The following is a 24,292-nucleotide window of genomic DNA, read 5'->3' as shown; positions in this document are numbered from 1 at the left end:
TATATCGACCGCAATGGCAGTACGTAATAACTCTCCAAGACTGATCCACGATACCCCGCTATGGTAAATAGCAGCGTTGAGTCAGGGTAGAGGTTCATCCAATAGAGTCTAAAAGACTTAGATCTAAGCTCCACGATGCTTCAAACCAGCTAAAATAAGCAAGGTAGCCGAGATATAAGGCAGGGTCCGGGCCAATCGGGGCACGGACGTGACGGGCTAAGCTGTGACGGCAAATTGCTCAGTCAATGACAACCGATCTTCATATAAGCGAAGTGGAGAGGCCGCGGTTCTACTTTGTATGACTGAGTAGTTCCCCGGACTTCTATGCGGGGAGTAAAATGTGGGGAAAATGCTGAGACTAATGTGGATGTCGGTAGTTGGCGGCGGGATTCAAAAGGGTCCTTGACGAAAGAGTTCTAGGGGCTTAATCAGCCTTGAAGAGAGGCTAACCACAAGTGGAATCCTCACAACACAACCATCGTCTCGTAGTCGACAGGTCTTCTGCATAGTACACGCCAGCCGTTCTTGTGGCTTTCCTCTTCCTTATCAAGGGACCCGACATATGCGAGATGATCTAAGCCTGCGTGTAGCAATCAGAAGATCTATTGGAAGCCGATAAGATTAACTCTGCAAGGCACCTCAGCCGCAGGAGCTGGTTATCTCTCACCAATAATCATCTTTGCTCGCGCATTTGACTTCCCAAGACAGCTAACATGGAAATCTCGCCCTATCCCTCACCGGGTTGCCAGATCCTGGGGTGAAGAGGCAAAGCCAATAGCCATCAATCAATGATCCGTGTCTTATCAGCGATGGAGTATATGCTCGAGCGATTGCCCCCTGATAACGAGCGGCCCATTTCACAGTCCCTGTGACTGGATTATATTTCATCACGGATGGAGCCTGTTTCTGTACAAGAGTCTTGGCTCGCGCAGATAAGGACACGAGAAGCTCAGAACGAACGTCTTTCCCGACCCTATGGTAGTCTGGGTCCAGCCAAGACATATTGCAAACCAAGAGAGAAGATGAGGATAAATTGCGATGGAGACCGACAGCTTCTCCCGATTCTTGCTTGCCTCCCAAGATCGATCGTTGGTGAAACAAGAACGAGTGCTATAATACATATTTCTTGTCATCTTACCTCCTCACCAAATACAGAGTGAGCCTGCTCGCCATGGTCGCGGTATGTCTGTCTTTCTCGTCTACGATAACAGCATCGAGCTAATGATCATTGTGTGTGGCTAGCAGCCGGTGTACAATGCTTCTATGCCGGAAGGGGGCGATCCAACAAGAGTCGACGTCAATGCACAATATGCGGGATTGGAGTACAATTATATCTATATCACCGCCTGCACCTTTATTGTCTTCTTAATCCTGCCTGGGATCGCCTTCCTCTACAGTGGATTAACACGGCGGAAGTCCGCATTGGCCCTCCTCTTCCAAGGCTTTATGATCCTTGCGGTGTAAGTCCTGTAGGTGGTAGCATATTATCTCAGTTCGGATACTCAACAGGTTGTAGTGTCACATTCCAATGGTTGTTCTGGGGGTATTCTCTAGCGTATTCCAGAGATGGAGGACCATTTATCGGCACGCTGCAGAATTTTGGACTGATGAACGTCATGGTGGCACCCTCTCCCGGTTCCGCCGTGCTTCCGGAGATCGTCTTCTGCCTATTCCAGCTTCTTTTCTGCGCTTGCACGGTATGAGACAATCCTATGGCAAAGGGTCTAAGTTACTGAGACTGGCAGGTAATGATCCTTGCGGGCGGCGCCTTTGAACGAGGCAACATTTTGCCGTCTCTGATCTTCAGCTTCTTCTGGGCCACGATCGTCTATTGCCCCTTAGCCAGGTGGACATGGAGCAGCAACGGTTGGCTTTACAAATTCGGGGCTATAGACTTCGCTGGTGGTGGTCCCGTCCATATAGCTTCGGGCTGTGCCGCTTTAGCATACGCGCTGGTTCTCGGGAAGCGGTTACACCATGGAGAAGCCTCGCCGCGCAAACCCCACAACACAACGTTGGTATTTCTCGGAACAGTTCTCATCTGGACAGGATGGCTTGGGTTCAACGTATGTCTTGCCTAATCGCTCGCTTTCCGTTGCTGTATGTCTATCTGTCTAACTGGGAGGGTAGGGTGGATCGAGTCTTAATGCCAGTATGCGTGCTATGGTGGCCGTCTTCAACACCAATACGGCGGGATGCACGGGGATCCTGGGATGGGTCCTAGTCGATATGATCAAACACAGGGGTAGATTCTCTGTGGTTGGGGCCTGCGAAGGCGCCATTGCCGGTCTCGTAGGGATCACACCAGCTGCCGGCTGTGTTTCTCTTTGGCTGGCGGCTTGTATTGGGTTCATTACCGGCATCGTCTGTTCATCACTCCAGAATATTAATGATTGGCTCAGGGTTGACGAGGGCATGGATGTCTTCAAGCTTCACGGAGTTGGTGGCATAGTAGGCGCCTTCTTGACGGGGCTTTTCGCAAGTGAATCCATTTCAGCCCTGGATGGGGCCAGTCTTACTGGCGGCGCTATTGATGGCAACGGAATTCAGGTCGGCAGACAGCTTGCTGAGATCTGTGCTATCGCCGGATACTCCTTTACTGTGTCCTACATCTTGCTCTTCATTCTCAAGTACATCCCTGGGATGCGTCTACGGGTGGATGAGGAGTCGGAGATGATGGGTCTCGACCGGGCACAGTTCTTTGACGAACAGATCGGTGACTGGTCAATAGCACATGGCACGAGCAGTCCGATGTTGATGGGGGTGTCCAAAGAGCCATCTGCGTCAAAAGATGAGCAAACAGTGAAAACACCAGGAGTCTAGCGGTCGTGTTCGAATTAGGTTGCAATAGCACAGTCATGAGTCAAGTGATTATATAATCTAAAGACATGGTCAGTTTTGGGAATAAGCAATGTGACAGGTAGGAAAGTGTACGTACTCCTAGATATTACCTATGCACGAGTGCCAATTGTATACGTACATATGTACATCCCAGGGTCCAAATACTCCACACCTTGGCGATCTGGGGGTGAGTGTTTCCAAGGGACTCCATTTTCAATGGAATTCTTCTTCCATTGTTTATGGGGTCGGTCGCCGACGGGACGATCACTTGTAGGTAAAACGGTTGATGCTCCATGTTGAACAACATTCCCGATCTCGAACGTCATGGAGGGGGTAAAGGGTAAGAAATTCACGAGAGGTGATGACGAATGCTTCATGCTTGGCTTCCGACCAGTTGACAAATCCACCAATCAGAAGGGTGCACGCCGCCCTCCCGCATAACAGGGCCGAAGCTTACGTCAAGGCGACAGGGATTTATTTTAGTCCCTTGAGGTTGTCCTGCAGACCCTTTTGGATGGAGACGATGAATTCTACCTTTAATTAATCCGAAATTACGAGGTTTGATGAATACCCACAGATCCCTTGACTTACCTAGAGAGTCAAAACTCGAGATGAAAAATTCATAGTAACGTAGGCATATCACAACATTATACCTCCCTTATTTTCTTTCTTTTCTTCTGTCAAATAAGTCATGTCTGACATCTAGATCCATGATTGAATCGTTCAGCCTCCAGAAGTAAGTTCAAAAAGGCTGGTGCCGACCTTTACCCAAGTAGGAAAACGGCGGGCCTTAGGACCGGAGATCGGCAGCGTCGCGTCCTGTCGCCATCCGTTCCCGTCTTATCGTTACCATCCAATGTTACTCTGTTGGCTTTTTTCCGTCTTTTCCTTCCCTCTCTTGTCCCTCCAACCTTCCTCAGAGGAACCGGTAATCATCTGAGTTCTTTCCTCTTTTTCGTGGTTTTGTCCGCGTCACTTTTCATTTTGCTGTCTGTCAGCAAGGCCATTCGTTTAGTTATTATAATCGACCTCCTTATCATTTCGTCCTCGCTAGCCCCCGTTTTCGCCGCTTTTACCCCCGGCCTTATCTCCCCCGGTTTCAAAGAAAAACTGCGGTACCCCTCGAAGCTCGCCATTGATTGACCTGTACCACTCCCCTTCCATTCGCTAATTGAACTTGCCTTCCGACTGTCATGCTTGTTGGAGAATCGCTATTATAATAATACCTAATCATCGGTTGCAATGGGCAAATGTAATCTTTTGGCTCCCGTTTGCTATTATGTTTCGCTGGACGCTGACCATGGGGTGACAATCAGGGCACTACGGAGTTGTCCTCGACGCAGGCTCGTCTGTAAGTTGCTGCACGCCAAAGAATACGTCGTTTGCGCCTCTAACACCCATTCATAGGGGACGAGAGTCTACGTTTATCGATGGTTGGACAACGCTGTTGCGCGCAAAGGGGCAGATTCGAAGGATCTGCGATCTTTGCCGGAAATCAAAACGAAGCCAGAATGGACCAAGAAGATACATCCAGGTAAATACTCAGCGTCGCAGGATACAGCAAAATGAAACGCATTCTCACTACCCTGCCCTTGTAGGAGTGTCTTCATTTGCCGACAGACCGGAAGAGGTTGGATCGCAACATCTCGCAGAACTGCTGGAACACGCTCAGACAATCGTGCCCCCTGATGCGATCAAGGACACCCCGATCTTTCTTCTGGCCACTGCCGGGATGCGATTATTAGGCGATGTGCAACGAAACCTTCTCCTGGAACAGATTTGCTCCTATGCGCGTGCCAACTCCGACTTCTTGTTGCCTGATTGTGACGTCCACATCCAGGTCATTCCTGGAGTGACGGAAGGTCTGTATGGATGGATCGCCGCCAACTACCTTCTGGGCAGTTTCAATGCACCTGAACAGCATGACCATGGTAAAGGCCATCATACTTATGGCTTTTTGGACATGGGAGGAGCCTCGGCGCAAATTGCATATGCTCCTAACTCGACAGAGACACAAAAGCATGCCAGTGACTTGACGCTGCTGCGCCTACGCAATGTGGATGGCTCAACGCAAGAGCATAAAGTTTTCGTCACCTCATGGCTTGAGTTTGGCGTGCACGAGGCGCGACGACGCTATCTTGAGTCTATGCAAGCAGCAAGTGCGGTCGATAGCGCCAAGGAACTCCCTGACCCTTGTCTTCCCAGTGGTCTCCGAACTACACTTGACGGGAAGCCCTTTACATCGAAACAGGAAGGCGGAATGCACCTCGTGGGTACCGGAAAGTTCGATGAGTGCTTACGGCAAACGTACCCGTTGTTAGATAAAGATGCACCCTGTCTAGATCAGCCCTGTCTCCTCCATGGTATTCACGCTCCCGCCATTGACTTTGATGTCAACCATTTCATCGGCATTAGCGAGTATTGGCATACAACGCATGACGTTTTCGAAATGGGCCATAAGGATAAAGCATACGATTTCAACACCTATCAGCAGCGTGTGGAGTCTTTTTGTTCGCAGGACTGGGAAACTATCGCCAAGGGTATAGACGACCATAAATGGAAGAAACTCAACCATGAGAAGGCCTCTGAGGTTTGCTTCAAGGCTTCCTGGATCATCAATGTTCTGCATAACGGCATCGGAGTTCCACGTGTGGGATTGGAGGACACAACAAGCTCGGGACACAACGGCACGAAGGAGGTCATTACACACGCGCAAGAGAAAGGTTACCTCGATCCCTTCCAGGCAGTCAACAAAATCGACTCCACTGAAGTCAGCTGGACCCTAGGCAAGATGGTTTTGTACGCATCCTCCCAGGTTCCTGTGGAGATAGAAGAGAAGGCACTGCCCGTTGGGTTCGGTAGCAATGTCGCCGGCATTCCCAACGACTTCCAATATCCTAGCACTGAGTTGTTGCCAAATTCTGAGGGTCTCCATGGCGCGAATTGGCATGACGCTCTTCTCAACGCGAGATCGTCCCGCAGAGTTCCAGGACTTGTGCTGTTCCTTCTCATCATAATCATGATGGTTTTCTTTCTCTGCGGCCGCCGCTCACGGATGTTCCACAAGATCAGCAACCTCTTCGGAGGGCGGTCCCACCCTAGTTACCCGAAGAAGCGCAAGTTCTTCGGTGGGAAGTTGCCATTCTTTGGTCCCAGAAGCCCCTCCTATGAGCGTGTTCTTGAAGACGGTGCAAACGAGTTCGACCTGGGTGGAATTGTCTCCGGACGCAGTTCGCTGGATGTAAACCGCCTGTCGGATACTGAAACAGCAAGCTTCCTGCCTCCCAAGCGAGCATCAAGCTGGGGCAGCCCCACGCCCAGTCTAAAATTTGGGCTAGACAATTCTTCATCCGGGACCATTGGGCTTGGAATCACCGCTGGCTCCGGTATCAACGCTATGGATCGCGCAGGTCTGGTGGTGAGGACTGAAAGTCGGGACCATCTTGCTCCTATAGCACTGGGCCCTACGTCGAACGGCCGACGCTCCAGGGCAGGCAGTCCCTCGAGATCCCACCCACACAGATCACCCATCATGACACCACTGTCCCATGATGAATGATGCTGTTGTATGACTTTTATCCTATTAAATCCCTTCATGTCCCTTCTTATTAGCATTATTTCAAGGAGTTTCGGTTTTGGTGTTGGTACGACTTGTCAGGAGAGAATTGCTTTCTTGACATGGCTTCCGTACCAAAAAGTCTGCATTATGACGGCGATATTTGCTTTGATTACTTCTCAGTATGATATTTGCAAGGAGCACTTCTGCTCCGAAGTACATAGCTGCTGCTTGCTTTCTTGTCCCGTTTACCCTTGCTTTTCTCCCACAGTCGTTCATTGGATTTGACTTGGCGATTTATACGTTTTAATGACGCTGCATGTATCAATAGACTTATGCCATCTAGCCTGAACCAGCTTCGGCTATTTATACCAGATATTATGCATTTTAATTCCAACTTTCAAATAGTGATGTGCTGTTACTTCTCTTTTTCGTAAATACTGTGCAATATTAGTAGTCAATGGTCCATAGAGTATGTGATCACGTGCATGTGTGCTGGTTCGTCAGCTCACCGCCCTGGCAAAATCCTTTGCGGTACCGCTTCGATAATTTGGTATGCGCCAAGGAGCTCTGGCTGCTCTCCGCATACTTTGATCTTTTCATTGTCAATTTACTGTCCTTTGGGCGTGATCTGTCGGACTCTGAATTCTGTATTAATCGTACTCTTTACTGCTTCTCATAATTGCATGATACCCGGTAGAACGACTCATAAACACGCACCGCCGCAATGCGATTGACCGTCGAGCTCATCCAAAATTCCCTGTCGTACATCAACCCGCTCAAGGATCGCGAATTAGATCTCCGAGGTGCGTTCTACACATCGGTCTGAAAAGGACAGTTACTACACTTTTGAAGAGCTGGATTGATATCGTTTTTCTTTTTGAGTCGTATAGGGCACAAAATACCCGCGATTGAGAACTTGGGTATTGCCAAGGTATGGTGCTCCCCATTCCCTCCAGTCAATCGAGGCTAACTCTTCGAGCAGGATCAAGATGCAATCGACTTCACAGATAACGATATCTCCACCCTTGGGAACTTCCCTTTCTTTCCCCGCCTCCACACCCTTCTCCTCGCCCGGAATCGAGTCAAGCACATCCAGCCCTCGCTAGCAACTTCCGTGCCCAACTTGGCCAATCTTGTATTAACATCGAACCATATGACCGAGCTCGCCGACTTGGATCCGCTGCGCAACCTGACGAAGTTGACCCATTTGGTGTTGTTGGAGAACCCTATTACCCGGAAAGAGGTAGGCATCCCATACGCTCCGTCCCTTTGTTTCAATCCGGAACACTATTGAAGACGTACATATACGGTCTTTCTTCAGTTTATCAATGTACAAATGGAAGCGCTTACTGATGTCCACAGCACTACCGGTATTGGGTCATCTGGAGGATCCCTAGCGTGCGCTTCCTGGACTACCAGAAGGTAAAGGACGCTGAGCGTGAGAAGGCCCAGGAACTCTTCGGAACCGCCGAGGAACCATCGGCACTAGCCTCCAAGATCATGGGCATCAAGTCCCGCACATTCGACATCCCATCCGGAAGCCTAGCAGACAGGGCACCCGCCGACAAGGCCGTCAGAGTCCAGCTGACCGAGGCCGAGAGAAAACGCGTCGAGAAGATGATCCGCGAAGCAAGGAGCTTACAAGAGATCGCGAGACTGGAAAAGGAATTGAACGAAGGTCGGATACCGGGAGGCGCGCTCGATGCGGCCGAGGACCCGGATCAAATGCAGACGTAATATATACCGAAACCGAACTGTCAATTTTCATGTTCTTATTATGATGAATTTGGTGCCGAGCTTGTTATGGGTCTTCTTTGCATGAAAGATGAGATATCTTTCGCGTGTCCAGGCTTCCTTTTCGTTTGATCTTCACTTCAATACAGAAAAGCTTTCAGACCGTGGCGGTGTTTGTGGAATGTTTATATTTAGTGGAATTGAAGGCTCTTCTGGTTCTTTGCTCTTGCATTTTGTTGCCCGCCTGTCTCGGCGCAGATCGATGGTATGGTGTGACTTGGCGCAGTTCAAAGCTGCAACCCAGCTGTTGATGTATTACATACGATTTAGATCAAAGTATTCACGACTACCAATTACATAAGATACCTAGCAGTGGCATGACCAGAATAGCGTGCATCGTGCCGCTATGAAGTTCGGCGCTGTTACGGGCTAATGTCATTGTAGATTGACCAGTTGCTGGGATACTGATGCCATTGATCAGATAAGATAACCAGCACGTGCCGACGTCATGTCAACAGTGATTCACTACGATCTCAGCTTGTACCATTCAATTACCTCGCTTTGACGTGCAATCATTGAGATCGTAACTGTTGGTGCTGAAGTCTATTTGCAACACCCCAATTCTAGTCAATCATCAATATATCAGTAGCTCCAGCCAGGCCAGCACCCACTACGCAGCAACCAATTATCTCAACCCCACGTCACAGTCAAACTGGCTGCGCGAACCTGCAGCAGGAGAATCTTCTCCCTAGCATCCCATTTCCAAAAAACCCAATCCAACACACCACAAAAGCTTGTCCAATTCGGAACAGCATCTTCCTCAACAATGGCCCCTCAAGCCCCATGGCGCTCTCTCTTCCAGTCTCATCTGACTCAAAACTCCTCCACTTCCTTTACTCTCTCGACCGTCGACCACGACTCTCAGAACAGGCCCGTGCCGCGCTCGCGAACCTGTGAGTTTCGTGGTTTCTGGCCAAGCCCGCAGCTCCATGATAAGGCTGTTGAGGCGCTAAATAGCCAGGGCATTGGCCAGAACCCCGCAGTGTATGAGAGCGATATGATCTCGCTTACGACTGATGTTCGGATGGAGAAGGTCGGGCAGCTTGATTCTTCTGCAAACGTTGTGGAGGGTATCTTCTGGTTGACGGATGTTGGGAACCAGTGGCGTGTGAAGGGGGAGGCGTTTGTGATCGGGGACCCGAAGGGTGGAGCGCATGAGGAGGCGGCTAGGAAGGAGATTCAGACGGGGATGAACGTAACAGGCAAGGATGCGGATGTGAGTGAATGGACCTGGGAGAGGCAGGTAACGGCTTATTTTGCGAATCATTCGCCTGTTATGAGAGGTTGGTTTGTCCCTATTTTTCTATCGAAAAGAGGGCGAGGCGTTGACTGATCGGTACAGGTTCCTTCAAAAATCCCTCGCCTGGTCAGCCTAGAACCCAGGAGCCTGCAGACCCAAACCTGAAATTGGGCCAGAAAGTAGACGATCTTCAGGACTCTATTGCGCGTGGGAACTTTCGGGTGGTTGTCATTCGTCCGAATGAGGTCGAGCGTCTTGATCTGTCGGACCTTCAGAATGTGCGGCGCGTGAGATGGACCTTTGTTCCTGCTGATAATACCGGTGGACAGGGAGAGTGGGTGGAAACTGAACTGTGGCCATGAGTGTCGTGAGTATGTATCTTGGTTGTTTCCTGCAAATACTTTCGTATGCTTTGTGCGTCATTAAGAGAATGCATACAACGGGACAATGATAGAACAATCATGCCATGTAGGAAACTCAAATATCACTCTTTCAGGTTGTAACAGCAGAAAGCGTAGAGAAGGGCAAGTGCAGGATGCGAATGAATTGCTTTGTCTGGGGACAATGAGGCTTGAGCAATCGCGCATTGTTCATAACACTCCAGGACATCGTCCAAACATCAATAAGGATGTAGCTTATTCCGGCGGGGCATTTGCATGCAACAAAGGGACATAAAGACTTAAGTATATGGCCAGAGTTGTGTTGGATGCGAAGAGTCAGCCGCTGTTGGTCTTCCATCTTTTAAAGCGCGCTCTCCTCCGTTCTTTTCCTACAGCCCTATCATGCTCTTTCCACAATAGTCCTACCCCCACTTTTTTCATTCACGCCCTCTGAGTCCAGAGCTTCTACTCGTTTCCCTCCATCTTTTTCTAGTCCGTTTTAGATCCCTTAGCCATTCTTCAAATCGACCTGACAAAAGCGTGCGTTGTCTCCACGGAAAGAACGCGAACAGAAGATCGGACGCAGGACAACCTTTACGAACTCCTCGAATGCTAATTCTCCTTCGACCTTTCTTATCAATCCGTTGATTCAGCTATTGCACCGCCCTGCTTGAACAGGGCTAATCAAAGTGCCGCTCCTAATAGATCCTGTGAGAATGGCCAGGCCTTGCAGAAACTGCGGCGGTCCACGCGCCGAAGACGTTCCTGACAAGATCGAGTTGTGCGAACAGTGTACCGCGAGCAATATGCCAGTCGCATCGTTTGACTCCCAAGCTGGATCACCGACTGAACCGAACACCCCGGTCCCAGATACTCAGTCTGATGGTTTTCAAGGAGGTGATGGTCATTCTGGAAAAGGAAAGGAACCCGCTGATCTCGATGAACCTATTCTCGTTCCTGATCCTGAAAGTGTCCCGATGGGCTGTAGGCCTTCCCAGATTGAAACAGGCACTGGCGCCGTTGAGTCGATGTCGGCAGCACAGTCGGAGAGTGCTTCGAGAGGTGGCAATCGTCTTAAGCGTAAAGCGTCGGCTTTAAATGCCGAGGAACCGGTTTTAGATTCTGAGTCCGATAAGAGCGTGGGGAGTGTTAGTCCCAAGGATACTTCCAATATTGGACAGGGCCATGATCCTTCTTCGCACGAGGTTTGCAGTATTCCTAGCTCCTTCTGCTGTAGTCCATTGACGCTAATTTGTTTCCTAGCAAACTATCAACGCACCGGCATCGAATCCGGCCAAGAAGGTTAAAATGGAGCCGGCTTGTGGTTCCTGTAGAAGGTCCAAGGTTCGATGTACGCACCGCAAGCCCGTCGTCAACCCAAGAGACGGTAAGTCTTGTATAAAGAATCCCATTATTCTGTTCTTGGGGCGCTGTTTAACTTGTATATCTGCAGATGCCTTTCAGTCAGAAGCACAAAGACCTATTCAGCCTAAAGAAAGTGATCAACTTTCACGGGACGATCCTGCACAGGATGATCCGGGAGAGGGTTCCTCAAAAAGAGCAGGTCTTAGGCCCAAGAGCCAACCAGCCGATACGCCAGATGGTAAAATCCCTCCAAAGCCAAGGGGTAGACCTCGAAAGCATCCCGAGGAGACTCAAGCAGTAGTTAATAAGGGGAAAGCTGTAGAGGAACCGGAATCCCCACCTAAGCGACCCAGACGCGGGCGTAAGCCTGCCCAACGCATCGGAAGTAGTGCTCAAGGTAAGAGTGGCCAGGCTACCGCCCCCGAGCCAGCAGCTGCAACAGTTCCGACTGAAACAATGGCAGCAAATATCTATATCGCGACGAACATGGCTCTAAACAATGTCCTGGCTGAAAATTTTCAAGAAACCGTGCGTGAATGTGAAGTGAAGTGGCAGGCGGTGTCGGACTCACTTGGAGAAGCCATGGACTCCTTCCGTGAAGCCAAGCGGAAAATAGATGCTTGGCTTGATATGTGGAAGAAGGGGGAAGTCTAGACAAGATCTATCAGGTTAGTTACGGTCATTTGTATAATTCTGATTCATGTGAAGGAAGAGCTTCTGAGCTGTCAGGTGAATATTGGTCGTACATAATTGTACCTTAGATACTGCGAAGGGTGTCTAGGGGCATGACTCAGGGTGCCATGTTCACTGGTCTAATTGTTTACTTGGTTTAGTGTGCAATAGCATCAACATAGAAGGTGCCCGGTGAATGATTTGATGTTTTCTCACTAACACTACATTGTTCTCACATAGAAGGCCAAAGTGAAGTCCATGATAGTGTCAGCAGTTCACACGATCTGTACTTTACCTGCCAAAAGTGATGAGCCAGAACTCGTATACTTATCCTATCGACCAGCTGAATTACATCCTATATTATTGTCAGCACACACTCGGTTTATCAATGCAGGTGATCTCATTTGATACCTTTCCACGGGCGTAAGACCCAGTAGTCGCATTGCATTCGACAAAACCTGTCTGGCACAACTATAGAGAGTGAGCCGTGCAAGCTTCAGCTCCGGCTCACTATTCAAAATGTTAAGATGCTCATAGCTTGAATTCAGGGCATGAGTCAACTTCCACAGATATGTGAGCACTGTAACCGGTTTTTTGTTTTTAAAAGTCGTCTGGAAGACTTCAGGCCACTGTTCCAGCTTCTGCACGATAGAGGCTGCATGCTTTTCTTGCAGCAGTGAGAGGTCTGCGTCCTTGAGAGGCTCGGACGGTAGATCAGCCTTGCGGATGATGGAACACAAACGAGCATGCGAGTATTGGAGATAGGGGCCCTTATCTCCCTCGAAAGAAGTCATCCGATCCATGTCGAACGTATAGTCATTACTGGAATAGTCAGTACTTGTACATCAGCAAAGGGTAATTGAACGGACCGCTTGGAAGCCATATCCTGGACCAGGACGGCGGAGATATCCAGTATATCGGCGATCTTCTCAGAGTCCTCGACCTGCTCATACTTGGCTTGGTTTGATCTCATGACCTCTTGCATCTTGTCTTTGGCATCGCGTAGAATATCATCGAGGAACTTCACAGTTCCCCTACGAGTACTCATTTCATGCACTAAGCCGAAATTGACATGTTCGAGCTTATCTGCAAGGCCTTTTCTCCCAATCAGCTCAATGATCTTGATGAGTTGAGCCATATGAAGATCTTGCTGCGACGCAATAACGTAGATCATGTTGTCGTAATGGTATTCTTCGTCTCGTTCGAATACCGCACCAATATCGCGAGACATGTAGTTGCTCGTTCCATCCTTCTTGCGCACAATTTCCTTGCTCAGCTTCTTAGAGTACTTGGTCAGATCGACGAGGACAGCACCGTCCGACACCTCTGAAACCCTTTTTTCCTTCGTCATGTTTTCAACCTCCTTCATACTTTCATTCTTGATCTGGGATTCCCCGGCATATACATCGTAGTGGATGTTGAGCCGAGCAAACGATGCTTGGTACTTGATTATGCTTAGGTCGCGAAACTTCTTCCACAAACCCAACGCCTCCTCGCCACCCTCACACATACGCTTGAAGTACTTTATCGCCCTCTCATCCATAGAATTAGCCTGGAGCAACTCCAACTCTCGCTCCATGTCCTCCAACGGGTGCCCCTGCGACTTCCTGCTGGCAATAACTTTCCTCATGCTCTCTATGCTCTCCTGTTCCTTTCTTCCAACTGCACTAACCCTAACATAAACATCCAAGAGCTGCGCAATAGGATCTCGTTCAAGGACATCCAAATCCCCAAACTTCTCAACCCCAACCCCAAGAACACTATATTACTTCCCCCGATCCCCGAGATAATTCATTCGAGTCACGTCCCAGCCAGCCTCCTCATACAGGTTAGCGAGAAAGCCTCCAAGGATCGTGCTCCGCAAATGCCCAGCACGAAACGGCTTGGCGATATTCGGTGATCCGAACTCGATGATGATTCTCTTGCGGCCTGCGTCTGGGTTGTTTGGTTCGCGGAGGCCGAGTCGATGGTTGGATCCGTAGTTATTTCCGTTTTGCAATATCAGGGGTAAGACGATATGGTGAGGGGTGAGGGGTGGAAGGTGAATTGGATGTGGATTCCTTCTTTGGATGGTTTTTTGAAGAGGGGGGAGGCTGGGAACTGGGGGTTTTGTTAGTTGGATCTTGGTAGTACGTGGTATGAGGTGGGTATGGAGTGGTAACTTGCGTTTTCGTAGATTGGGCTGGCGATGTCCTCCTTTTTTCTAGGCTTTATTCTGGGTGCCGGGATGGGGACGACGAGGTCTCCCTTTCCGGGGGTTTGGGGGCGCTGCAGGACATCCTAGATTAAAGATGGGTCTGTGTTCAGGAGAGAAGCTAGGTGGTTTGAGATGTGTGTGCGGTATATGTGGAGTGGGTTGGAGGTTGAGGGTTGGTCCATGTCTGCTATTTTGGGCTCGTTGGGGATGTGACTTAGGGCTTGCGCGTATTCAGAAGGATATGTGGCTTATGGCTTATTTATTTGAGTCTTGGGATATATAGATGTCAGGTTCTGGTGATGAGGCACCTTACAAAGGAACACGGAGTCCGCAGTGTCTACGAGGTGGTTTAGTCGATGTTTGTACTACGGATGATGTATCAACAGCGAATGACGAGGTATGGATGGTTGTCCTGGTGTTATTACAACGAGTGTGTCTTTGTTTGAGTAGGCTATGGTTGGCGGCTGGCCAATTATTAGGATGATCCTGAATTCGTTGTTGGATTTAAATGAATGCTAGGGCAGCCCGTATATATATATATATATTTTTCACCGAGAACTCACATAGTATACTTGCAATGTTACAGTAACAACATGGATGATGGGGATAACCGAAACTAGTAGATACACTATCAATCTCAAAGCTATTCACCATATTAAGAGTCTAGGGTAGTTCTTGTTGCATGAAATTGTTGAGCCAACAACGACAATGAAGGGTCATGGAAGGGGCCAATGCGTCTACTGCCCTGTCAGATCACAGTGCATAATAGATCATCAAAAATCTACCGTAGTAAATTAGTCAATACCGGGCTCAGTTCTAGTGCGTATTCCGGTTTTAGACATAACTGCAGATCTTACTTTATATAATATATAGTCCTAGGGCAAGGTGTGAATGGAATAATAGAGAAAAGCTTGCTGTAAAGTTCTGCGTAATTAGCTTTATAAAGACAAAATATCTGGCAGAATACCATCTAATGGGGCTGTAGCTCAGTGGATAGAGTGGAAGATTGCAATGACCTCATTGGTTAACCAAATGTTGCAAGCTATCTTTAGGTCGCTGGTTCGATCCCGGCCAGTCCCTCACTTCTTTTTCTTTTCTTTTATTTTTCCCCTATCTTGCTTACACACACACACATCTATTTGATTTCGGTTCTTTTTGCATATGTGATCTCAGATAGCATCTCAAACCGGAAGATACTCAACTACACTGTGTTCCACCATGGTTATATAGTCGTGCGTAATTATGCGGACAGAACTATACACCTGCTGCAAAGTACAACAACATAAGGAAAGTACTTTAGTTTAGAGAGCCCTGTAGTTCCCTCACCTACTGGTTTATCTCTGACAATATCCAGCCCTCCACATATAATTGTCACCTTGACATGTTTATAGAATGAAGGGGGAGAGGTCCTAGTGCAACACTTTCTCACTAAGGAAGTGAACATATACATCCACGGATCCACATGTAGTCCAGACTACAGATCCCAAACAAGGAGATCTAGCAAATTTAGATCAAGGAAGCTTTTTGCAGTGCAGCTCTAGCCCTTTGGGTATAGGGCTAGATAACAAACCAGTAATGGTGTACCCATCATGGAAATTGTCCTATTGAATGAATCAAGAGTGTGAAGGTTTGTCTACCATGGCCACACTAGGTAGTTGAATAAATCGCAATAAATCTAAATATCTTTTCTTAAACAAGCACCCTTAGCTCCAGCAAAGTAAATCCATAACTCAAGTTATGAGATGCGACGGTCAAACAACATTGACCACAACACATATATAAAAGGCATGCAGATTTCATAACAACGAGTATCTGGAGACCATCAAACATATCATTACATCAAAAATAACACAAAAACATACAACAGGAGGGATTCGCTGGTGGTCACCCACCCAACTACTAACCTCCCGGCGTGTGGCTTGAGTACGGCTGAGCGGACGGGAAGCCCTATTTTCCACACCCTGTGGTCGTATGTGCTGGATCTATGCTAGAGAAGGCAAATAATCTGGAATAAACCGATATTCACTATTAGTGCATTGGGAGACTTATTTGCTTCCAAGGCTTCCGAGAGCGTGGCCAGGAAATTACCATACCCAACCACTGGATATATCATGACCTAATCAGAAGAGAGCTACAACAATGCACTCCGAAGGGAATCATAGACTAGTGGCATATTTCAACTAGGAAAGCAAGCCCCATATAGAATTTATAAATATATTCTAGCTCTAGAGAACCTATCATCTACATTGTGCACCGAACCATATGAATGCTGACCAGCATCTCTCGAAGCCCAAACAAATGCACGATCTGGCCGAACGCAACCAACACATGGAAGACCTGATGACACGCACCCTGCACATCTTAGTCACAGTCTGTATAGCAGCGTATGTTAGGACATACGATGAGATCGAATCTACCCGGCCAATATCTCTCCGGAAACCGGGTGACATATGCCAGGGTGCCGATGGCATACGACGAACAGGTGACCGTGAGGCTATCGAGTGGTATGCGAAAAAGTCCACATTTACCTTCATTCCAACCGACGTGAAAGATGGGGGCTAAGTCGCTGGCAGCGAGGAGAAGAAACACCGTTGCTCTGAAAGAAAATATGAGCAAAGCTTACAAGGAGCGGGAATTGCACGGTGCGTCAAGGGACGACCTACCTCCATGGACCTGCACGGGCACCATCCATCCCAACATCTAACGTGATGCAAAAGACCATGGCGGCGCAGAGAACCGTGAAGAGGATATAGGCGAGTTGTAGCGTTGACGTGAAATAGGCCACCGAGATACAGGTCGTCGAGATGGTCAGCACGATCCCAAAGTAGTCTAGCTTCAGGAAAGCGCGAGCGACCTCCGGGGAATGAGCATTCGTGGTGTGAAAGGCAGCCTGTGAGAGTAGGGATTAGTTAGTGAGGGTTTGTTCCGGGTCTTGTGGGACGAGAGGGGGGTGACGGACCGAGAAGACCAGGCATCCTGCTGTCCCGGCAACATATGATTGAATGGCCAGCATGTCTGAGAATGGCACTTTGAAGGGCAGCTGGGCAATCCAGTAGTCGATCGCGAGAAGTAAGATTAGGAAAGAGATTTCGAGAACTATATGGGACCAGGTGTTGACGGATTCATTGTGCATGTAGAACAGCGACAAGAAGCATTGTTTGAAACTATTCAACTGGGTCCGGTACCCGTGCTGGATGTATGGATCCCACTGCATCCACTCGGGTATCTCAGAGGCATGAAATACCTGTTTCTTTTGAGGAGGTTCAGTATTTGCAGCATGAAAGTTCTCTGTCGCCTTTGGAGGCGATGGTGTCAGGAAACAGGTTAAGGCGAGTCTGAGGGACGCCATGACAATGGGATTTAAGAATGACTCTTGTGGAAAGACTGCTGTATGCTTAAGCCCACAGGATGGCCAAGGACCCGATATATATATATATAAAGAGAGAGAGAGAGAGAGTAGCTCCAAAGTGACGAGCGTTGCGAGTTTGCTCAGGAGCATATTACTTAGAAGTTAGGGCACGGGATACTCTACTGTGTAAAGGGAGTATTTGGTATTTACCGTCGGGTCATGATACCTGACGGGACAGATTGACGAGCCGGTACGGTACGGTCTCGCATGGGACGGTACCGGCTGCCAGGATCGGCCACTCCGAGTGCCCTAAAATGCTTGACCCCTGCAGGGTCAACGCGTCCCAACCTAGGTAGCCAATAGATAGGACTAATGTACATACTACTACTACTACTACTACTAGTAAGTACAGATCCCACATAAAACGTTGGCTGTGGCCGCTTTCCTCTTCTATCACTATCAGATCCCTCGGCGTTGTTTCGTCCACCCCCCTCATCATGCCGCCGTACTGCAAGATAGCTGTCATCCAGCTGTATGTCAAGGTAAGCCGTGTCTCGAAGAACCTCCATATGCAACCGATAACCCAAACCTTGTCTAATTCCGTGTGCTTCTAGCCCCTCAAACCGGCCGACAACTTCGCTCGGGCGGTACAATTCATCCGCGAGGCCGCTGCCCAGGGTTGTCATTTGGCCGTGCTGCCAGAATTCCACTTGACGAACTGGATTCCGACCGATCCGCGTTTTGCACCCTTGTGTGATGATTGGGAGAGCTACGTACATCGGTATCAGGCCCTAGCCAAAGAGTGCAATATCTGCATTGTACCGGGGTCCATCGTGCGCCCTGTATCAGCGTCTCCACAGGAAACATCAACCTCATCCACAGAACCCGACGGCAAGCCCGCCCCCGCCTTGGAGAATGTCGCTTTCTTCATATCCAACACCGGCGAAACCCTAGGGTCCTACGTGAAAAAGAATCTTTGGGGTCCTACCGAGCGAGCGTACCTTCGCTCCTCCGGCGACAGCCCGCACGAAGTCATCTCGACCCCCTTTGGCCCTGTAGGCCTCCTCGTTTGCTGGGATCTGGCCTTCCCTGAAGCCTGGAGAGAACTGGTATCCCGCGGAGCAAAGATCATTATCGTGCCCACCTTGTGGACTCGCAGCGGAGCCTCCGAGGCTGGTCATCGTCAGAACCCGTCAGCGCCATCCCTGTTTCTCGATAGTATCCTGACCGCGCGTACCTTTGAGAATACTTGCGCGGTGGTCTTCGCCAATGCAGGCGGGCCTCCAGGTAGGAACTACTGTGGCCTTTCCCAAATCAACATCCCCTATGCCGGTCCGCTGGTTCGTTTGGGCACTGCAGCCGAAGGCATGGGCGTCGCCACTCTGGATTTAGCGGTGCTAGAGGATGCAGAAGCAAACTACGCCATCCGGAAGGATTTAGCAGACCCTTCCTGGCACTACAAGCATACCCAAAGAATCCCTGCCGAGCCTTCGAAAGGGAAACTATAGATTGGTCTACAGATCAGATACAGATATGAGGAGATATTGTCATGTTTGGGACGGAGACGTAATTGAATGGTATTTTGGCATGACTTATGCCACGTCGACAACCACTAACTCTCAAGACCACGGGGTAAGCTGACCGTCGAGCCTCCTTTAGCCCCATCTGGGGCTTGACAGGGGCCCACTCACAACGTATCATGAACTTGTTTAGACGATGTACATAGACCTAAGCAGGGCTGCTTACAACATATGCAGCTACGAAAGTCCAATGCCTTAGGAACTAAATTTCTGGAAAATCCTACCAGCCGCTTCTCACCCGCCTTTACCATATAGTACCCACGACCTAGTGTCTCAGTAATGTCCAACCCCATACACCACGTCATACAATACACTTCCTATGTTCCAGCTCCCCTTGGCCACAATCTTCCCGTTGGAAGCGGGCCTTCATTGGACAGATGTCTCGACCAAGATTCTGATCCCCCTCGGGAAAAGGTCTCCGAATGCTTGAGAGGGATGGAGGAGTCACATTATCATCGGCAAAGTTCCAGACCCGGCGAACGGCATGCGTCAGCTCAGAGTAGCTGATATTCCGTCCAGTTCGGTTAATGTAGCCCCGGTTGGCCAACGCATTTACCGCGGGGCACGAAGAGCGACGGTAAGTTCCGTCCGGCCCTGAGCCGCTGAAATGTCTCTCGTAGTAGTGGACTGATTCGTCAATTGGGAAAGGCTTCTTCTCGGGGAGAATATGAGCGGTAGTTGGGATGAATGGCTCGTTCAAGCCAAACCCGCGGTCAGTGTCCCCTTGGAGGACTTGCTGGTGGCGTTGAACAGCGTAATCCCAGTCCATCCTACCAGGGTAGCAGTGGGCAGTGATAAGCCATAACCAGATGATGGTGATGACTTTCATAGTGCAAGTTTTGGGGTGATCAGGTTAGCGCTGGCAAGTCAATGAAGAAATTGTCTTCCTGTGGGGGTGGTGTACAATCCATTTTGTAATTATTCTCACATCCTGAACATGGCGTCATCTTGTCCTATCGGGGGAATAGCTTTATCTGGAAGTTGCTGTCTCACTTTGCATACTCGTAGCACTTCCTCGTGGAATGATGGAATTGACGGGGATGGCTTGCGTCCACGGCGAGAAATCATGCATGCAAGCCCACGCCCCGAAGGATGTAACAACATTGCGAGAGGTAACCTACATGGTCTCATTACAGGCAAGGATAGATGGGATACCGCTCTAATACAGAAATATGGTGTACCATCTCGATACCCTAATCGGAGATGGGTAATGGAAGGCCTCTCATCCGAGGGGGAGGACAGCATATAGATGGGGAAGCGCATTATTACGGATGCTATGTCTCTTCTTCGTCCGACTTCAACAACAACTTTGACGGTTCAAATCTCGAAGACATCTCTCTTCAATAACATGCTTCTCCTCACGTTCCTCGTTACTTGCTATGCTGCTGGGTTGCCAGTGTTTCCCAACCAAGCAGTACTCAGACCATCTCTAGCCCTTCCTGGTGACAACAGTCATCGGTATAGCTTGCCTATGTTTGACCTTCAGCCCTGGGAGCGAGTAGATGAGATTCGTCTGGCGCGCAAGGGTTACCTTTACGGCTCCCCTCTGCTCGGAAACACATCGTTCTTTCCTACCGGGGCTCTTGGGGATGCAATGGTCGCCCGGGACCGGGCTCAATGGTTCAGAGATGTGGGATATGTCACCAGTAATGTGTATCACGAGTTGGACCAGGCCGCTGCAGCATTGATGAAGGTTCGTTGGCAAAATACACCATGCGGAAGGAAGAACTCGACTAATCGACCCAGGCGGGGGCATACAGTCCCTCTCTAGCTATGAAGTCCTCTACAAAGACCAATGGGTCTCTACCATCCCGGATGGAGTCGCCCCTGGGATGTTGACCAACTGGACGCAGGATCTGCTGTTCTCCATGGAACGGCTGTCCATCAATCCCTACGTGGTCCGGCGTCTCCATCCCAGTAACGACCACCTGCCCTTAGACGTTGACGACCATGTGATGCGGGATCTGGCAGGGGGTAGAACCCTGGCGGTTCTTCATCAGGAAGGGCGCCTCTTTCTCGCTAATCACTCCTACCAGGCCGCGTATCCCAAGACACCCGGACGCTGGACAGCCGCCTGCACTGCCTACTTCTTTATTCATCCTCGTTCCGGGGATTTCCTTCCACTGGCTATCAAGACCAACATGGGCAGTGACCTTACTTATACCGCGCTGGATGACGCCAATGACTGGCTTTGTGCGAAGATGGCCTTTAACATGAACGACCTGTTTCACTCGCAGTTATACCATCTAGCACATACACATGATGTAGCAGAGCCTGTCCACCAGACGGCCTTGCGGACCATGAGTGCTCGTCATCCTGTCCGTGGATACCTTAATCACTGTAAGATCTTTGCTTTACCCTTCTGATCTTGCAACAGGCTCACCCAGTTCCTAGTGATGAACCAAGCGTATGCTGTTCGATCCGTCGGCGAGGAGTTTCTGTTCAACGAAGGAGGCTTCTACGATAGTTCCTTCGCGCTTCCCAACTGGGCAGGCAAGGAATTCACCACCGATGCTTACTGGGAGCATGCGGGTCACTTCCGGGCCACGGACTTCTACCGGGATTTGGCGACCCGTGGCCTACTCAACTGCTCATACGGGCCTCCGCTGCGCTCATTCCCGTTCTACGACACAGTCGCACCCATGGTAAAAGCCATTGAAGACTTCACCAGCGTGTTCGTTGAGACCTATTACCCGGAAAGCGGCCTCATGGGCGATGACCACGAGCTACAGGATTGGATCCGGGAGCACCTGTTTCACCGTCCAGCCTTTCTTCCGGGCATCCTCGGCATGATCCCAGACATCTCTCCAGTCAGTCATGCGGTCCTCCTTCGAGTACACGTAGGGAACATAGCCCGCGGCGTCGGGATCCCCTCGCCGGAGCGCGGGGCCGACCGTGTGCTCGTCCAGGAGGGTGCGGCGCATAAGGCTGGCCGGGTTCTCGTTCCCGCAAGCGATCCAGGTGTAGAGCAGAATCAATAGACAGTGGACGACGACTGAGCCCATGAGGCGTGACGCCGGCGGGAGGGAAACACCATGGCATTGTAGGATTTCCAGTACGTTCCCTTGGCGGGCGTGCTGTCCAGTACCAGCCCGATCAGGGGCAGCGGCTGCGAGACGATTCCCCGGAGAGTGATCAGCAACTGGGTTGCGGTGTTGGTGCCCCCATTGGAGAAGGTGTGTAATAGCATCCTGGGGGGTGCGTCGCTAGTAGAGCCGTTTTCCGTCTCGACTAGGGTTTCGAGCACGACGTCCACGGCCGGTCGGATCAATCGACGCTGACGGGCGTAGCTGCTCACCAGAATCGATACCTCGGACTCGATCAGGAGAAGGCGGGCGTGCGGAGCAACAGCCCGGTGCATATCAATGTATTTACTGATGTGCTTGGGAGAGGCACCCAGCCAAGTGCAGATGATAATCAACTGGCCGGGCACCGGCTTGTCGGAGTTGAGTAGCCAGGTGCGTGTGGCTACGCGCTTGAGAGGGGGTGGCATTACCGACCTGCTCACCGTCAGTCAGCCTTAACAGCCCGCACATATCGACTTATTTGGGGGGGGGGGGGGGGGGGGGGGGTGCGTTCGGTTTGGTACATGCTGCACGATGACAAATCCAGTGATTTCCTGGTGGATGGTGGCTAATCTGAATGGGATTGACTTTAGACCAGCGAAAAAGAGGAAAAGGGGCTTTGAACATATTTATGTTGTTGCTTGTTGACCTCATTCATCCACCATCACTGTTTCTTCTCCCTGGCTCATTCTCCGTTCTACCTCCCGCCCCCCCAAATCCTCAATGGCGACCAAGCAGCCTGAGCAGCCTTCTGCTGCTACTGCTCTTGGGCCGCCCAATGGTGGTGTGGCCTCCTGGTCAGGCGTGTTTGCTTCCTTTCTCCTTTTTGTCACCACCTGGGGATTTTCGACCGCGTTTGGCGCGTTCCAGAGCTACTATCAATCCGAGCTCTTGAGCACTAGTTCTCCGTCACGTATCGCGTGGGTGGGCACCATCCAGGCCTTCTTCCTCATCTCCACGGGGGTCATTGCAGGGCCCCTGTTCGACCGGGGATATCTGCATCATCTGATGATCGTCGGTTGTTTCTTGACTACCCTAGGGTTGATGATGCTGAGCCTGTCCACCGAGTACTACCAAGTCTTCCTCTCGCAGGGCGTCTGTTGTGGTTTGGGCAGTGGTTTGATTTATGTGCCTGCTCTGTCGCTTGTTTCCACCCGGTTCACCACGCGACGCGGCATTGCCGTAGGCCTGGTGACCTCCGGGGCCAGTATTGGTACGTTGAACTGATCGATTGTTCCCCTACTGCTTGCTCACTGAGTTTTCGCTCTGGCGTCCAGGTGGGGTTATCTTCCCCATTATTTTCATCCGCCTTCAGCCCCGGATCGGCTTTCCCTGGACAGCACGCACCATGGGCTTCATCCAACTAGCTTGCTCTTGCATCGCGGTGCCGTTGCTGATGGCCACCACCAAGACGCGCCAGGCCCCGCCCCGCCAGATCATCCACTGGCACGCGATGAAGGAGTGGCACTTCAACGCCTACGGGATCGCCAACTTCCTCATGTTCATGGCATATTTCATCCCCATCTTCTACGTGCCAGCCTTTGCCCAGACTGCCCTGCACACGTCCACAGCGCTCAGTTTCTACATGGTGTCGATCCTCAACGCCGGCTCGGCCATCGGCCGTATTGGGTCCTCCCTGCTGACCTATCGTCTCGGAGCCAGCCATATCCTCCTGGTCAGCGTCATTGCCTCGGCTGTGCTTCTCTTCGGCTGGACGGGCATCCACTCCGTTGCCGGGTTCATCGTCTTCTGTGTCCTCTTTGGGATTTTCTCCGGGGTGCTTATCTCGGCCAACCCGCTGGTCATCGCCCACCCGGTGGTCTCGCCCACCCCCTCGGTCATCGGTACCCGCATGGGCATGCAGTGGTTTGCTACCAGTCTGGGCGTGCTGATTGGAGCGCCCATTGGGGGGGTCCTCCAAGGCCACGGAGGAAGTGATGGTTTCTTGGGGCTGCAGCTGTTTAGTGCAGTGGGGATGATCGTGGGGGCAGGCTTTCTACTGGTACCGACGATGGCGATTTGGCGATATGACCAGCCTTGATGGCGGAGGAAGGGAGGAATGGAAGTGGACCCTTAACGCTACCCCGGTTCTTGGGGTGGAGGAGAGGAGGGGAACCAACAGAGAAGCATCCGTGTTTTAACTTTCTGTCTGGGTGGAGGAGGACAAACAAAGAACTTTGCAGGAGAGGCGCATCATTAGTGCTTATTCTTTCCGTTGGTAAGGGTTGGTTCTGGATTGTATCATGACAA

At 50.4% G+C, this 24,292-nt stretch overlaps 12 protein-coding genes and 1 non-coding gene across 13 annotated transcripts; 9 read left to right on the top strand and 4 right to left on the bottom strand.

The window, feature by feature from the left end:
- Positions 1-355: 355 nt before the first annotated feature.
- On the top strand, positions 356-3,013 carry F9C07_1436519 (ammonia permease). The gene is made up of 6 exons (XM_041291087.2): positions 356-376; positions 497-1,180; positions 1,243-1,460; positions 1,517-1,697; positions 1,746-2,066; positions 2,131-3,013. Exons 2-6 carry the CDS (start codon positions 1,172-1,174, stop codon positions 2,821-2,823), a joined length of 1,422 nt encoding a protein of 473 aa, XP_041144835.1. The 5' UTR covers positions 356-376; positions 497-1,171; the 3' UTR covers positions 2,824-3,013.
- Positions 3,014-3,733: 720 nt separating this feature from the next.
- F9C07_2282212 (putative nucleoside diphosphatase) lies at positions 3,734-6,807 on the top strand. The gene is made up of 4 exons (XM_041291086.2): positions 3,734-4,093; positions 4,158-4,192; positions 4,249-4,375; positions 4,440-6,807. The coding sequence occupies exons 1-4, from the start codon at positions 4,084-4,086 to the stop codon at positions 6,398-6,400; spliced, it is 2,133 nt and encodes a 710-aa protein (XP_041144834.1). The 5' UTR covers positions 3,734-4,083; the 3' UTR covers positions 6,401-6,807.
- A 157-nt stretch (positions 6,808-6,964) lies between these two features.
- F9C07_2282211 (U2-associated snRNP A) lies at positions 6,965-8,493 on the top strand. The gene is made up of 4 exons (XM_041291085.2): positions 6,965-7,203; positions 7,291-7,331; positions 7,383-7,643; positions 7,763-8,493. Exons 1-4 carry the CDS (start codon positions 7,125-7,127, stop codon positions 8,135-8,137), a joined length of 756 nt encoding a protein of 251 aa, XP_041144833.1. The 5' UTR covers positions 6,965-7,124; the 3' UTR covers positions 8,138-8,493.
- On the top strand, positions 8,494-9,557 carry F9C07_2282209 (pyridoxamine 5'-phosphate oxidase-domain-containing protein). Its single transcript, XM_071510548.1, has one exon. The coding sequence runs from the start codon at positions 8,961-8,963 to the stop codon at positions 9,525-9,527; it is 567 nt and encodes a 188-aa protein (XP_071365126.1). The 5' UTR covers positions 8,494-8,960; the 3' UTR covers positions 9,528-9,557.
- Positions 9,558-10,530: 973 nt separating this feature from the next.
- On the top strand, positions 10,531-11,833 carry F9C07_7085 (uncharacterized protein; the record flags this gene model as incomplete). The annotated part of the gene is made up of 3 exons (XM_041285412.2): positions 10,531-11,019; positions 11,078-11,201; positions 11,268-11,833. The coding sequence occupies 3 exons, from the start codon at positions 10,531-10,533 to the stop codon at positions 11,831-11,833; spliced, it is 1,179 nt and encodes a 392-aa protein (XP_041144831.2).
- A 350-nt stretch (positions 11,834-12,183) lies between these two features.
- Positions 12,184-14,715, bottom strand: F9C07_2220883 (uncharacterized protein; the record flags this gene model as incomplete). The annotated part of the gene is made up of 5 exons (XM_071509723.1): positions 14,090-14,715; positions 13,656-13,911; positions 12,721-13,589; positions 12,472-12,673; positions 12,184-12,411 (listed from the first exon to the last, which is right to left on the bottom strand). Exons 1-5 carry the CDS (start codon positions 14,128-14,130, stop codon positions 12,184-12,186), a joined length of 1,596 nt encoding a protein of 531 aa, XP_071365125.1. The 5' UTR covers positions 14,131-14,715.
- Positions 14,716-15,023: 308 nt separating this feature from the next.
- F9C07_t114 lies at positions 15,024-15,128 on the top strand. Its single transcript has one exon. It is a non-coding gene; the product is annotated as a tRNA-Cys (tRNA).
- An 862-nt stretch (positions 15,129-15,990) lies between these two features.
- On the bottom strand, positions 15,991-17,830 carry F9C07_2151785 (hemolysin-III related-domain-containing protein). The gene is made up of 3 exons (XM_071509237.1): positions 17,008-17,830; positions 16,712-16,938; positions 15,991-16,644 (listed from the first exon to the last, which is right to left on the bottom strand). Exons 1-3 carry the CDS (start codon positions 17,545-17,547, stop codon positions 16,410-16,412), a joined length of 1,002 nt encoding a protein of 333 aa, XP_071365124.1. The 5' UTR covers positions 17,548-17,830; the 3' UTR covers positions 15,991-16,409.
- Positions 17,831-17,894: 64 nt separating this feature from the next.
- Positions 17,895-18,905, top strand: F9C07_7082 (putative carbon-nitrogen family hydrolase; the record flags this gene model as incomplete). Its single annotated transcript, XM_041291083.1, has 2 exons — positions 17,895-17,939; positions 18,012-18,905. The coding sequence occupies 2 exons, from the start codon at positions 17,895-17,897 to the stop codon at positions 18,903-18,905; spliced, it is 939 nt and encodes a 312-aa protein (XP_041144829.1).
- A 373-nt stretch (positions 18,906-19,278) lies between these two features.
- On the bottom strand, positions 19,279-19,806 carry F9C07_7081 (putative toxin biosynthesis peroxidase; the record flags this gene model as incomplete). Its single annotated transcript, XM_041285405.1, has 1 exon — positions 19,279-19,806. The coding sequence occupies one exon, from the start codon at positions 19,804-19,806 to the stop codon at positions 19,279-19,281; it is 528 nt and encodes a 175-aa protein (XP_041144828.1).
- Positions 19,807-20,226: 420 nt separating this feature from the next.
- Positions 20,227-21,944, top strand: F9C07_7080 (lipoxygenase; the record flags this gene model as incomplete). Its single annotated transcript, XM_071511574.1, has 4 exons — positions 20,227-20,670; positions 20,738-21,317; positions 21,372-21,787; positions 21,831-21,944. The coding sequence occupies 4 exons, from the start codon at positions 20,227-20,229 to the stop codon at positions 21,942-21,944; spliced, it is 1,554 nt and encodes a 517-aa protein (XP_071365123.1).
- Positions 21,945-21,951: 7 nt separating this feature from the next.
- On the bottom strand, positions 21,952-22,470 carry F9C07_7079 (uncharacterized protein; the record flags this gene model as incomplete). Its single annotated transcript, XM_041285417.1, has 1 exon — positions 21,952-22,470. The coding sequence occupies one exon, from the start codon at positions 22,468-22,470 to the stop codon at positions 21,952-21,954; it is 519 nt and encodes a 172-aa protein (XP_041144826.1).
- Positions 22,471-22,765: 295 nt separating this feature from the next.
- F9C07_7078 (putative MFS monocarboxylate transporter) lies at positions 22,766-24,083 on the top strand (the record flags this gene model as incomplete). The annotated part of the gene is made up of 2 exons (XM_041291081.1): positions 22,766-23,255; positions 23,320-24,083. 2 exons carry the CDS (start codon positions 22,766-22,768, stop codon positions 24,081-24,083), a joined length of 1,254 nt encoding a protein of 417 aa, XP_041144825.1.
- Positions 24,084-24,292: the final 209 nt, after the last annotated feature.

The sequence above is a fragment of the Aspergillus flavus genome, chromosome 3, assembly GCF_009017415.1.
Source record: "Aspergillus flavus chromosome 3, complete sequence".
NCBI classification, from domain to species: domain Eukaryota; kingdom Fungi; phylum Ascomycota; class Eurotiomycetes; order Eurotiales; family Aspergillaceae; genus Aspergillus; species Aspergillus flavus.
The sequence above is the reverse complement of the archived record's forward strand: the minus strand, read 5'-3'. Positions and strand labels throughout refer to the sequence as shown.

What these genes read in the sequence shown, in the direction of transcription:
- F9C07_2282212 (XM_041291086.2), top strand. An exon ending in TCCTCGACGCAGGCTCGTCT is followed by an intron (nt 4,193 to 4,248) that starts GTAAGTTGCTGC and finishes ACCCATTCATAG; the next exon opens with GGGACGAGAGTCTACGTTTA. An exon ending in GACCAAGAAGATACATCCAG is followed by an intron (nt 4,376 to 4,439) that starts GTAAATACTCAG and finishes CTGCCCTTGTAG; the next exon opens with GAGTGTCTTCATTTGCCGAC.
- F9C07_2151785 (XM_071509237.1), bottom strand. Translation starts at nt 17,547, where the DNA reads ATGCTCCTGAGCAAACTCGCAACGCTCGTCACTTTGGAGCTACTCTCT. An exon ending in CAGGATGCCTGGTCTTCTCG is followed by an intron (nt 16,939 to 17,007) that starts GTCCGTCACCCC and finishes CTACTCTCACAG; the next exon opens with GCTGCCTTTCACACCACGAA. An exon ending in GCCCGTGCAGGTCCATGGAG is followed by an intron (nt 16,645 to 16,711) that starts GTAGGTCGTCCC and finishes ATTTTCTTTCAG; the next exon opens with AGCAACGGTGTTTCTTCTCC.
- F9C07_2282211 (XM_041291085.2), top strand. Translation starts at nt 7,125, where the DNA reads ATGCGATTGACCGTCGAGCTCATCCAAAATTCCCTGTCGTACATCAAC. An exon ending in TCGCGAATTAGATCTCCGAG is followed by an intron (nt 7,204 to 7,290) that starts GTGCGTTCTACA and finishes TGAGTCGTATAG; the next exon opens with GGCACAAAATACCCGCGATT. An exon ending in ACCCTATTACCCGGAAAGAG is followed by an intron (nt 7,644 to 7,762) that starts GTAGGCATCCCA and finishes TGATGTCCACAG; the next exon opens with CACTACCGGTATTGGGTCAT.
- F9C07_1436519 (XM_041291087.2), top strand. An exon ending in GGCTTTATGATCCTTGCGGT is followed by an intron (nt 1,461 to 1,516) that starts GTAAGTCCTGTA and finishes AACAGGTTGTAG; the next exon opens with TGTCACATTCCAATGGTTGT. An exon ending in TTCTTTTCTGCGCTTGCACG is followed by an intron (nt 1,698 to 1,745) that starts GTATGAGACAAT and finishes TGAGACTGGCAG; the next exon opens with GTAATGATCCTTGCGGGCGG.
- F9C07_2282209 (XM_071510548.1), top strand. Translation starts at nt 8,961, where the DNA reads ATGGCCCCTCAAGCCCCATGGCGCTCTCTCTTCCAGTCTCATCTGACT.